Source organism: Heteronotia binoei, chromosome 2, assembly GCF_032191835.1.
Source record: "Heteronotia binoei isolate CCM8104 ecotype False Entrance Well chromosome 2, APGP_CSIRO_Hbin_v1, whole genome shotgun sequence".
Lineage (NCBI taxonomy): Eukaryota > Metazoa > Chordata > Lepidosauria > Squamata > Gekkonidae > Heteronotia > Heteronotia binoei.
Window position 1 is genome coordinate 4,766,613 of NC_083224.1, and position 13,038 is coordinate 4,779,650.

At 47.3% G+C, this 13,038-nt stretch overlaps 1 protein-coding gene across 1 annotated transcript in view; it reads right to left on the reverse strand.

Moving 5' to 3' along the window:
- Window positions 1-12,717, reverse strand: part of LOC132590496 (zinc finger protein 658B-like) — a 33,186-nt gene extending 20,469 nt beyond the window's left edge. Inside the window, exons 1-4 of the mRNA XM_060263404.1 lie at window positions 12,703-12,717; window positions 10,176-10,307; window positions 5,848-7,599; window positions 4,290-4,404 (exon numbers count right to left, since the gene is read on the reverse strand). Coding sequence (XP_060119387.1) covers window positions 4,290-4,404; window positions 5,848-7,599; window positions 10,176-10,307; window positions 12,703-12,717 — 2,014 coding nt within the window. The remainder of the gene's footprint in view (window positions 1-4,289; window positions 4,405-5,847; window positions 7,600-10,175; window positions 10,308-12,702) is intronic.
- Between the last annotated feature and the right edge of the window lie 321 nt (window positions 12,718-13,038).

Genomic DNA, 13,038 nt, shown 5'->3' on the forward strand with positions numbered 1-13,038 from the left:
ACGTGGAGGAGTGGGGAATCAAAGCCCATTCTCCCAGATAAGAGTCTGAGCACTTAACCACTACACCAAACTGTCAATCAGTTACATTTGATATCAATCTTGCTGTTATCAGCTGAAAGGCAAACAAAGAGACTCTATAAGATACATGAGCATCATTGTCAGATATCAGTAGGGTGGCCATAACATCTGCAGGCCAGCCAGGGACACCTTGAGGGGGGAAGAAATGTGTGTGTGCGCGCGCACCGCCGGAAACAGGAAGTGACATCACTTCCGGTGACGTCATGCCGCCGCCTGAAACAGGAAGTGACGTCACTTCCTGTGACATCATTCCCCGTGCCACCTGCCGGAAGCAGGAAGTGACATCACTTCCTGTGACATCATTTTCCCCCAAATGACATCATTTCCGCCAAATGCCACTGCCGGAAACAGGAAGTGACTTCACAGCACTTCCTGTGACGTCACCAAAATTCCCCCAAATATCACCGCCGGAAACACCAAGATTATTTATAGAGAGGGAAAGGGGGAAATAAAGTTAAATAAAACTCTTTTTTTACTTTTTTCAAAGTGAGAAGACTAGAGAGAACGTGTTCCACGCTGAGAAGCCAGTCAGATTCCAGTGAGATTCCAGGGGAAGTTCTCCAAGAGAGTTATGCCTACACTATTAGTACAGTGTAGTGAAGCAGAATTACAGAAATCCTGACTGTCATTTGGAATAAAAAGAGAGCTGTTCCTCAAGGACAGAGTCAACCATGCTTTGCTGTTATGTAGGAATGCAGCTAAGGGACCATTTGCAAAGGTGGTATTGATGTAAAAATTCCCCCATCTACTGACTATTCCATAAGATGTCCCTTAATCTTTAAACCTATATTAGAAGCATCTCTGCTTTAGATGGTGGGAAAGTGGTACACTGTAGGAGGGCACTAGAGCAGAGACACTGTACACATCTTGTTTTTTGACCTCTAAAATACCAATGAAGGCTAGATACTTGCCCATTTATAATGTGGGGCCCAAATTCTCCAGTCTCCTGCAAATGCTACTGTTATTTTAGAAACTAATGTATTAGGTTTCTTCTTGCTCACCATGAACTGGATCCAAAGATACCTTTCTATCAAGGGAGGAAATTTCCACTAGAGAAAAAACTCCTTCCACCAACAGAAGAGTCTTCTACATTAAACTACTTCATCAACAGCAAAAAGGAGATAAAAATTATTAGCAAACACCAATTGTCCTGCAGCATCTCTTCCAATCTAGTATGTCTATCTTCATGGCAAAGGGAGAGATAGTTAGATAAGAACATTAAGAACTTCCTAGTATATTGGAGGGATTCCTTGTCTCAAAAACAAGAGGCATACAATAAAACAATCAGAAGCTGATAATATATACACTGCATCTTCATTTCATAACTAAAAACTTGCTGGGAACGTAAAATGGAGATTGCTGTAGGCAAGAGGGAAAGTGGGGAGGTAAAACACCCAAAGGAAAAACAGGATTTCCCCCCCATCCTGGTCTATTGAACCATCAATGAGACTAAAACACTGGTTAAATACCACATATCCCATCTTTTTCTAGAACAGAAGATCCCAAACAAAAGTAATGACTAGGAAAAAGGTCCAACTTGCAAAAACTGGGTATAAACTAACTAAGATTTCAGCACTATTTTTTCAACACAATGTCTTTGTTGCCAGCCACCAAGAAAGAAAAAAAATGCATTCTGCTTAACAACTACATATACACTATGATAATCAAAGTCCAGTTGGCATAAGTTTAACAGACACAGTAAGATTTTAGGGAAACATGAAAGGCAATCTGTGCAAACACTCTCATAGCCATGAAGTCTGGGGACCTTCTTTTTAGATGCCTCCATCCAATTTCACAGGTGACAAGTGACAGAAACCACATTTTTAAGCTGCCAAAAACACATTTGCAGTATCCTATCATGTGGCAGAGAAAAAAGCAAAAATAGTCAGTATGGCCAATGTATACTGAATGCCTGTCCCTGCACACTTTGGGTGTGCACTCTGCCCTATGTGCATATGTACAGCGCATCAAAAGACTTCATTAATATCCACGCAGAATACCGAGTTTGCGGATTGGGGCTCTTTAGCTTGGAGAAACAACAGGATAGATGTTTATGATTACACATGGGATAGAGAAGGTAGAGAAAGAAGTACTTTTCTTCCTTTCTCAATGGACACTCAATTAAATTGCTGAGCAACGGATAAACAGAAGTTCTTCTTCACTCAAAAGGTGATTAACACATGGAATTCGCTGCCACAGGAGGTGGTAGCAGCAACAAGCACAGACAGCTTCAAGAGGGGATTGGATAAACATATGGCGCAGAGGTCCCTCAGTGGCTATTAGCCACAAGGTATAGATGGAACTCTCTGTCTGGGGCAAGTGATGCTCTGTATTTTTGGTGCTTGGTGGGGGGCAACAGTGGGAGGGCTTCTAGTGTCCTGGCCCCACTGATGGACCTCCTGATAGCCCCTAGTTTTTGGGCCACTGTGTGACATGGAGTGAGACTGGATGAGTCGTTGGCCTGATCCAACATGGCTTCTCTTACGTTTTGACTGTTTCCATAGATACAGAGCATTAGACCTGCATGGCACATGCTAGCAAGCGGGGTTGACTCTGGTTAGTACTTGGATGGGAGACCACCAAGGAAGTCCAAGGTCTTGCCTTAAAAATCCTAAAGAGTAGCCGTTAAGTTGGCCACAGTTTGACAGCACTGTCCACCCCCACCACAGTGCTAGAGAAGTTGTGATATCTGATCAACAGGACAACTAGTCAGGCCTGATGTTTGAATGAGGAAAAGAAAGTTGGTAACAATCCAACATAATGTTCTGGAAGCTACCTGGGGTTGCACATTAAACCATGATGATACCCAGCCATCCACAATAGCAACCGATTTCCTATCTGAGTAAGGAATAGCACATGCCACAAAGCCTGTTCACATCAGTGCCACAAGAACAAGCAGAACTCCCACTGTTCCTAGGGATGGGTGAAGGAGCACACAGTATAAAGTTGCTGCCAAATGCGCATAATTAGACTGACTTTGATGGACCAAGGGTCTGATTCAGTATAAGGCAGCTTCATATATATTCATATTCACTTTGTATGTGCATTCTCTGCATGCCTTTTAAAGATACCAGGAGGTAGTTGTAGGGATGCAAAACTTTCAATATCACTTTTGCCCCTCATTCTCTTTAGTCCAATTAGCATCTCATTCCCTCTCGGTGTGATGGAGAAGGGTTGTCCCAGATCAGCAATGTACATACTTGGACTGGACTGGACCCTGGAAAGGAATCTGGTTCAAATCCCACTTCAGCTAAACTCACTAGGTTCTCTCAGCTGCCAGAATATAGAATTCACACTAGACTATCAATGCAAGAGCCTCCAGTATACTGTGAGGTAAGATGCTCGGAACATTTCAAGCATTAATCATGTGCACTTTCTTTCTCCAATCTTTCAGAAAGTTTCTGCACAAAAATTCCATTCCCATATAGAACATGTGTGATCACATCAACCAGGAAGCTACTCCTCTTTAGTTTGTGTCTGCGTACAAGCCTTTTGAACAACTAGAATCATAAGGGTTGGAAGGGACCTCCACAGTCATCTAGTCCAACCCCCTGCACAATGCAGGAAAACTAGCTCCCAAGTGTTTTAGTTACCTGCTTAGGATACATGAATCAAAGTATTTCATCTGCTGCAATACTTTGAAAAAATGCTACATTTCCTGTAAACAGGAAGACTTCATAAACTTTCTGTCCAGGAAGGCCCCTGGTTCAAATCCTGCCTTTTATGAACTCTCTAAAAACTTCAGGCAAGCCATTTGCTCTCAGAGCCCTATTGGCAATATGGGGAAACAACACCACTGGCCTGACATACAGGGATGTTGTACAAAATTATATATATCTGAATGATACATATTTGAAACGTGGCATAAAAGCAAAGTATTACTACTGCCCACTAACTCTCCATGCATAAATCCACAGTCCCTGCTTAAATATATTGCTTCCTCTTTGTGTGGCTTCAGCTTCTGCTGATAGCAAAGGCTGGGATCCGAGGCTTGACTGCCTCGGATCCCAGCCTTTGCTATCAGCAGAAGCTGAAGCCACGCAGACTGGGACAGGGGAAGCCCCCCCCCCCCCCCAAACACAGCGCTTTGCAAAGCGCTGCGTTTGCGGAGGGGGGGCTTCCTCTTTGCGTGGCCACGAGGAGTGAGGCCAGTGGCTCCCCCTCCCCTCCCGCCCCCCCCCGGCAGCCTTCCCGCCCGGCCTCCCGCTCACCTTCTTGCAGTGCTTGGTGAGCCAGGCGCGGGCGGCGTCGATGTGGGCGACGGACGGTCTCGGCCCGACTCTCGGGGGCGGGGCTCTCACAGAACTTGGCGGCGGGGCCCCGGTCCTTGTGGTGCGACAGGGGGCTGGCGGCGGCTGAGGAGGAGGCGGCCGAGCCCACCGACCCGGGGCCTCCCTCCACGCCGCTGCCACCACCGCAGGCGCCGCCATTGTCCCGCCGCCGCCTCCCCCCGCGGGCCTCCTGCGCCGGCCTCTCTGCCGCCTCCCCCTCCGCCACCGCCGCCGGGGCCCTACGCCAGCGAGAGGAGCCGGCAGGCCGTGCGGGCGGGCGGGGAAGGCGGCGAGTGAGGGAGGGAGCATCCCTGCGCGTGCGCACGGCGATTGGCGGCGGTGTGGCGGCCCTACGCTGCCCACTCTCCTGGCCCCGCACATGCGCAGAGCCCGCCACACCGCTGCCAATCGCCGTGCGCACGCGCAGGGATGCTCTCTCCCTCCCTCACTCGCCGCCTTCCCCGCCCACGCGCGCGGCCCGCCGGCTCTCTGGCTGGCTAAACCGGGATCTCTAATGCTCCCGGTATAGTTAGCCCTGGAGGCGGGAATTGGGGGCCAGAATCGGGATTTTCCCGGGCAACCGGAACGATCTGGCCACCCTAGCAGAGACAGAAAGTTTCAAACTCTCAGACCCAGGTAACCAGGAGGGTAAGAGGATAATCCCCCTAAAGGAAGGCCTCCAGCAGTATTAAAGAGCCTGCCAGCCAATCAAGGCTGAATGATTAAATATCATTTGCGGGTGTAGGATGCTTAGGGAGAACACACCAAAGCCCCAGCTGGAATACTTCACAGAGGGTAAAAACAGCACTCCTTTGGTAGCTGGAGCCGAAGCAACTTACAATTTGTGTTGCAGGTCAAACATCTGAGAGGGAACAAACTTCAATAACAAATGATACTTCTGTTCACCACAGCCCCCACAATTAGATGGGAAAAATACAGTTTAAAATAATACAGTAATTTACAATAATCTCATAGCAATATTCATCAGCTTATTAAAATTAATTTCAAAGGACCAAATAGCTATGTATAAGGAGTATAAGTCTGATGTACCTGATACACATAATAATCTCTTAACCTATAAACATTCCTTAGTTCAGCTTCGTTTTCTCAGATTAATAAACAATCTAGGGTTGCCAACTGGCTGGAAGAAAAGAGTCTGGTGTCCTTTTGACACCAAATGGATGGAGATGTATCTGAAGGCTTCGAACACGGCTAAAGCTTCTTCCATATTGAGAGCATTTTTTATATTTCTTCCTGGTTACAGTAACATTTCTGTGTAGATTCAAGCTTTCTACAATAGTTAATATAGTGCCAGTCCTTTATACGGTTTCTGGTTGTTTTTTAGTTATAAAACAAGAGAAAAGCTCTTTTAGAGGCCTAAGAGGTTAGTCTAAGCAGTTACATGGTTGCTCTGTGGTTTTTTTGGTGCCTCAGAAGAGTGCCACTCTGACTGAATCTCTTTCCACACTCTGAGCATTCAAAAGGTCTATCCCGTGTGGGTTCTCTGATGACTTCGAAGATGGCCACTCCGACTGAATCTCTTTCCACACTCTGAGCATTCAAAAGGTCTCTCCCCTGTGTGGGTTCTCTGATGACTTTGAAGACTGCAACTGTGACTGAAGCTCTTTCCACACTCTGAGCATTCAAAAGGTCTCTCCCGTGTGTGGGTTCTCTGATGACTTCGAAGATGGCCACTCCGACTGAATCTCTTTCCACACTCTGAGCATTCAAAAGGTCTCTCCCCTGTGTGGGTTCTCTGATGACTTTGAAGATTCTGCCTCTCACTGAATTTCTTTCCACACTCTGAGCATTCAAAAGGTTTCTCCCCTGTGTGGGTTCTCTGATGACTTTGAAGATGGCCACTCTGACTGAATCTCTTTCCACACTCTGAGCATTCAAAATGTCTCTCCCGTGTGTGGGTTCTCTGATGACTTTGAAGACTGCAACTGTGACTGAATCTCTTTCCACACTCTGAGCATTCAAAAGGTTTCTCCCCTGTGTGGGTTCTCTGATGACTTTGAAGATTCTGTCTCTCAGTGAACCTCTTTCCACACTCTGAGCATTCAAAAGGTCTCTCCCCTGTGTGGGTTCTCTGATGCCTTTGAAGATTCTGTCTCTCACTGAACCTCTTTCCACACTCTGAGCATTCAAAAGGTCTCTCCCGTGTGTGGGTTCTCTGATGACTTTGAAGATGGCCACTCCATCTGAATCTCTTTCCACACTCTGAGCATTCAAAAGGCTTCTCCCCTGTGTGGGTTCTCTGATGCCTTTGAAGATTCTGTCTCTCACTGAACCTCTTTCCACACTCTGAGCATTCAAAAGGTCTCTCCCTTGTGTGGGTTCTCTGATGACTTCGAAGATGGCCACTCCGACTGAATCTCTTTCCACACTCTGAGCATTCAAAAGGTCTCTCCCCTGTGTGGGTTCTCTGATGACTTTGAAGATTCTGCCTCTCACTGAATTTCTTTCCACACTCTGAGCATTCAAAAGGTTTCTCCCCTGTGTGGGTTCTCTGATGACTTTGAAGATGGCCACTCTGACTGAATCTCTTTCCACACTCTGAGCATTCAAAATGTCTCTCCCGTGTGTGGGTTCTCTGATGACTTTGAAGACTGCAACTGTGACTGAATCTCTTTCCACACTCTGAGCATTCAAAAGGTTTCTCCCCTGTGTGGGTTCTCTGATGACTTTGAAGATTCTGTCTCTCACTGAACCTCTTTCCACACTCTGAGCATTCAAAAGGTCTCTCCCTTGTGTGGGTTCTCTGATGACTTCGAAGATGGCCACTCCGACTGAATCTCTTTCCACACTCTGAGCATTCAAAAGGTCTCTCCCCTGTGTGGGTTCTCTGATGACTTTGAAGATTCTGTCTCTCACTGAACCTCTTTCCACACTCTGAGCATTCAAAAGGTCTCTCCCGTGTGTGGGTTCTCTGATGACTTTGAAGATGGCCACTCCATCTGAATCTCTTTCCACACTCTGAGCATTCAAAAGGCTTCTCCCCTGTGTGGGTTCTCTGATGCCTTTGAAGATTCTGTCTCTCACTGAACCTCTTTCCACACTCTGAGCATTCAAAAGGTTTCTCCCCTGTGTGGGTTCTCTGATGACTTTGAAGATTCTGTCTCTCAGTGAACCTCTTTTCACACTCTGAGCATTCAAAAGGTCTCTCCCCTGTGTGGGTTCTCTGATGCCTTTGAAGTTTCCGTCTCTCACTGAACCTCTTTCCACACTCTGAGCATTCAAAAGGTCTCTCCCCGGTGTGGGTTCTCTGATGCTTTTGAAGAGTGCCACTCTGACTGTATCTCTTTTCACTCTCTAAACAGTCCAAAGGTCTGTCTCCTTTGTGGATTCTCTGATGCTTGTGAAGATTCCCTGTCTCACTGAATCTCCTTCCACATGTTAGCCGCCCTGAGGCCGTTTGGGGAGGGCGGGATACAAGTGCAAGAAATAAAAATAAAATAAATAACTAAATGTTGCTCCGAAGTCAATCCAAACTCCCCCATGGCTATGCCTTGCCTCTTTCTTGGCCTAACTGAATTATACTTACTGTCAGACAGCTCATTTGGGGAGGAAATATGCTCTTGAGATCCTCTTGAGAAACTCCCCAGCTTTTCTTTGGATGCAAGGTGATTGTCTTTCTCCACCAAAGTCTCTCTTATACTTCTGGCTTCATCTGCAGAGAGAGAGAAAGAAAAAGTAATCATTCTTCTCTCGGGAATGAAATAAATTCAAGAGTAAAAATTCTTCTGGAATCATGGTCAGGATCTTAGCCCGTAATCCCAGACAGTGTAAGAGGGACAGATCTGCGAGGCAAAGCAGCCTAGTTCCCCTCAAGGGTTAACGTGAGTATTAAATGGTCCGTCTGTCTTGCAGGTGTTGCTGATTTAAACCCCCCCCCCCCCCCAGCTTATCTTTCTCAAGGCTGGCTTTGGTGAATCTTGATAACCCATATCCATTTGTGTAACCAGGAGTTAGGGGGGACTGGGTGGGTGCTGACAGCTTCTGGAAGATTCCATCAGGGAGGACCCTCGATTGGGTCATTCGGACCACCTGACACTACAGAGGTAGAAGTATACTACCAGGGGGACCCAGGCTTCGGTTCTTGCCAGGATCTTTTCCAGGTCACAGTCAAAGGGGATGTTTGCAATCCCATCCAGGGGGGAGGGGGTGTTGTAAATGTAAGCAGCAGAGAAATGAGGATCTGGCCCCTTTCAGATTGTTTCTCAGGGTCTCTTTCATTTCCACCTTTGCCTCTGGCCGGGACACCTTCTCAGTAACACCAACAAAATGGGATCACACTTCACATTACACGCAACAAGCGAAACAAACACTGTGGTGTACTGGCTAACAAAGTTTAGTAAAACCTTTTTAGAAAGTGGCCCCGTGATGCAGAATGGTAAAGCAGCAGTACTGCAGTCTGAAGTCTCTACTCACGACCTGAGTTTGATTCCTGCGGAAGCTGGATTCAGGTAATCGGCCCAAGGTTGACTCAGACTTCCATCCTTCCGAGGTCGGTCAAATGAGTACCCAGCTTGCTGGGGGGAAAGTGTAAAAGACTGGGGAAGGCAATGGCAAACTACCCCGTAAAAAGTCTGCCGAGAAAACATTGTGAAAGCGACGTCACCCTAGAGTTGGAAACGAGTGGTGCTTGCACAGGGGACTTTTCCTTTTCTTTTAGAAAAACCATAATTTTTTTTGTACATTACAACAGCACAAGAAAGGTCCATTCTCACATTACAATATTACAAGAAAGGTCCAATGAGCACCCAGAAACTTACCATTCAATCCTTTTGGAGCTTGCTTTCTGCCATAAAAAGGAATGGCTTGCTCCTAACAAAAATATTGTAGAGAGCAATTTGCCCGCAAGCTCCAGAAGGCTTTTGCAATGGTTAAAGAAGTGGGTCAGAACTGGTTTAAGCTCCTAATAAATATATATATACATTTAAGTGGGACTGAGTGGTAAGTTTTTAACAACAATTAACAATATCTTAAAATTTAAAAATTATCTATTTCCATTCAGCTTTGTGGTGTGTCCTGTCGTTATCGCCATGGTTTATCCCAGGATGAGAGAATTTGAAGAAAAAGACGTTGCAAAAGAGCATTTCCCTTCAACTGTTACAAGAGGCTGACAACCCTGAAAGAAATAAGGACTACTCTTGAGGAAGAAGTTCATTGACAAAATGAGCCTATATCTCATCTAAATCTGAGAGGCTCACTGGACCTCTCTCCAGGCCTGTAGCCAGAAAATTTCTGGTAGAGGGGCCCCAGAAGAAAAAAAAACTGGTGGCGGGGCGGCGGAGCAGCAGTGGGGAATTCAGGTGAGGGCCACAAGAGCGGTAATGAGAGTGGGGGCCACCAGAAAAGCGGCGGTGAGTTTGGGCTGGGGCCGCAAGCACAGCGGCGGGGAGATCGGACGGAGGCAGCCTGACAAGCAGTGCGGAGATCAAGAGATGGCCGGAAGAACAGCGGCGCAGACATCAGGGGCCGTAAGAGCGATGGAAAAAGGAAGGGCCATACATGTTGAGGGGGAGTTGGGTAGAGGGGCCGTGCCTCCCTGGGGCCTCTCTTAGCAACAGGTTTGCTTCTCTCGTAATATTGTAATGTGAGAATGGACCTTTCTTGTGCTGTTGTAATGTACAAAAAGATTATATGGTTTCTCCAAAAAGGTTTTACCAAACATTGTTATCTGGGACACCTTCTCAGGCTTCGGTGACGGCCACAGCACTGGTCTCAGTCGCCCCTCACCAAAGCTGGAAAGGCCTCAACATGATGTATTGCTGTTCAACAGTTTGATTCCTGCATCATCCCAGGGGTACCAACTCACACCTTTGGCCCTTGTGAAAGCTCCTTACCCAGAGAGATGACGCTCCCGTAGTTCTCCCGCATGACTTCCCTGTAGAGAGTCCTCTGGACCGGATTCAGCAGGGCCCACTCTGCTGGGGTGAAGCAGACAGAAACCTCCTCAAAGGAAACGGGGCACTGAAAGAAAAAGCAGATTCCCTCATCAGCGGTCACAAAATCCTAGAGTTGGAAGGGACCTCCAGGGTCCTCTAGTCCAACCCCCTGCACAAACCCCTCCCCCTAAATTCACAGGACCTTCATTGCTGTTAGATGGCCATCTAGCCATCTGCCTTATTTTCTTTCTTTTTAATGGTTTTAACTGTTTAATTTTAACTGTCTTCTTGTGTGATTTAATTATTTTATTATGTTGTAATCCGCCCTGAATCCCACTTGGGAAAGGGCAGACTAGAAATCCGCAAAATAACTAAATAAAATAAATAAACTTCCAAGAAAGGAGAGCCCACCACCTCCCAAGGAAGCCTGTTCCATGCCAGACAGACATTGCATACTGGAAGGGAGGAGTCTGGGGAGGAACTGGATATATGGCTTGGCATGGGGAAAGGGAGCTGCATTTGGATCCTCTCTGATCCAGACCATTGTAGAAACTGTGGGAGCAGAAGCCCCCCCTCCCCGAGAAAGAAGGGGGACCCTGGCTGTCTCCCGCTCATCTCCCCTACCTGGACTGGAGGTAAAGCAGCCGTTTCCACACCTCCAGCAAGACAGCAGCTCAACAGCGTCTCTCCACTGCCTGTTCATAACAGAAAGGAAGAAGGGAGGGGGTTTGACTTCTTATTCCACTTGCTTTGTCACTCCCTGCTTCACGCACCCCCTCCCCAGGAGTCTGAGACAAGCCCTGTGTACACTCAACACATTCTTTCGCACTTTTTACTAAATCCTGGGAGAGGCAGAAGAGAAGTACCCATGAACCTCGGGGTGAAAATCTCTGCCAAGCTATTTCAGACTTCAAATGTGCCCTGGGAACTCTGGAGTTCCTAAAGTTACAGCATCCCTGCTGGATCAGAGTACAACCCCAGGAATCCCATTCTTCTGCCAGCTCAGCTCTGGAGTCGGGCTGGGGGTGGATATAGACAAAGGTGGAAATGACATTGCATGAAATGTTACCATCACGTTCAGCCCAAATCCCAGATGTCACTGGAGCATTTCTGGAGAATCCAGGGCACGGGTGTCAAACACTCGGCCCGCGTGCCAGAAGCGGCCCGCCCAGGGCTTTGATCAGGCCCTCGGAGCTCTTTTTTGCCCCCTCTTGTCCTTACCCTTTGAACTTTGGAGGCTACCTTCCTTTCAGTTCTCAGGCTCTTGGAAGCTCTGAGGCAGAGTCTCTTTCAGTTGGGAGCTTCAAAAGCTCTTTGAAGCCCCCCTTGAAGGTCCCAGGCTGAGCCTCAGTTCCAGACTCTTCCTGCTTTTCTTTGCTGGCTGCTGCAAGGAAAACGTGGGGTGGATTTTAAGGCCAGTTCCATGTTTTCCTTGCAGCTTTGTCTTTGCTCTACAATGGTTTCAAATGGAGTGGAGACGGTTACAATTTCAGAGTTCCTATAAGCAGCTCAAACTCCCGCTTCCTGGAGTTGTGTCCTTGCAAACAAAAGATTGATGCTTTCAGGCAGCTTATCTGTTGAATGGTCCTCATCTAGTGAGTACTCTAAAGTGGGGACCCACAGCCAAAGGAGGATATTATACTGGACAGCCATTGCCAACCTGAGTAGACTTCGGGGTGGGGGAAAGCTTACAATGCCATTTCACTGTTTCCACAGAGTCAGACCCTTTGTGCTTTTTCTTGATGTTTTATTTTAAAAATTGCACTGCCAAATTCCACTGTTCCCCCTCACTTACAAGTTAAAAAAAAAATTGGAAAACTTTTAAGCATGTTCGTATTTTAAGTTTAAAAGTATCTTTTAACTGTGTTTGTCTGTGTCCGTTATAAAAGTTTATAGCTCCACCAATGTTCCCGCTAAGTTGAGTTAGTGTGAGCTGTCTCAGTTTTTTCGCCTCCAGCTCACACATTTTTGTCTTGCCTCAGGAAAAATGGCCCCCGAGCAAGCTAATTTATGCAGTAACTCATAAGTTTAATGCCAATAGCTCACAAAGTAGAATTTTTGCTCACAAGACCCCACAGCATAGAGGGAACATTGATCTCCACTACCTGGAAATATATTTTATGAGATACACCACCTGGCCCCACAAAGTCCCATTTGTGTCAGCTCCAGCCCTCCTAACGAAGGAGTTTGACACCCCTGATCTAGGGTACTCTCCGTGCCAAGCTTCACACCAAGGCCTCCCCAAATTTCCTGGGGTTCCGGCCACACCCTGTCATCCCAATTGCACAATCCTGTTTCCCAGTGGCCCCTCAGATACCCCTATAAGCACAGGCACAGAAGCCACATCTCCCCCTTGATTATTGGCCTCTCGGAACTGGTTTCCAGCGCTCTGACCTTAATGCTCTCCCCATCACATTCACGGGGTGCCCCAATCGCCTCCAGGCACAAAGAGTCCTTACCAGAGGAGAGGGCATCTTGGGCACCCTCCTGGGCCTGCGCCCTCTGCCCTTGCTCCAAGGAAGCTCCGTCTGCCCCAGAGAATGCAGCTTCTGCCTTCACCGGTGGTCCCCACATCTGAAAGGGATAAGAGATGGGATGGAAGAGACCATGCACTGGATCCTGCCCCGCGCCCAGACTCTGCACCCTTCCATCAGCAGACCTGGTCAGTTATCAGGAGGGAGCAGAAATTATCTACTAAAAGAGGCTGCTGAAGGAGGCTGAGAAATCTCCCATTTGGAGGATTAACACTTGGACAAATATCCCTCAGGGAAACCTTAGATAAGGCCAGATATTGA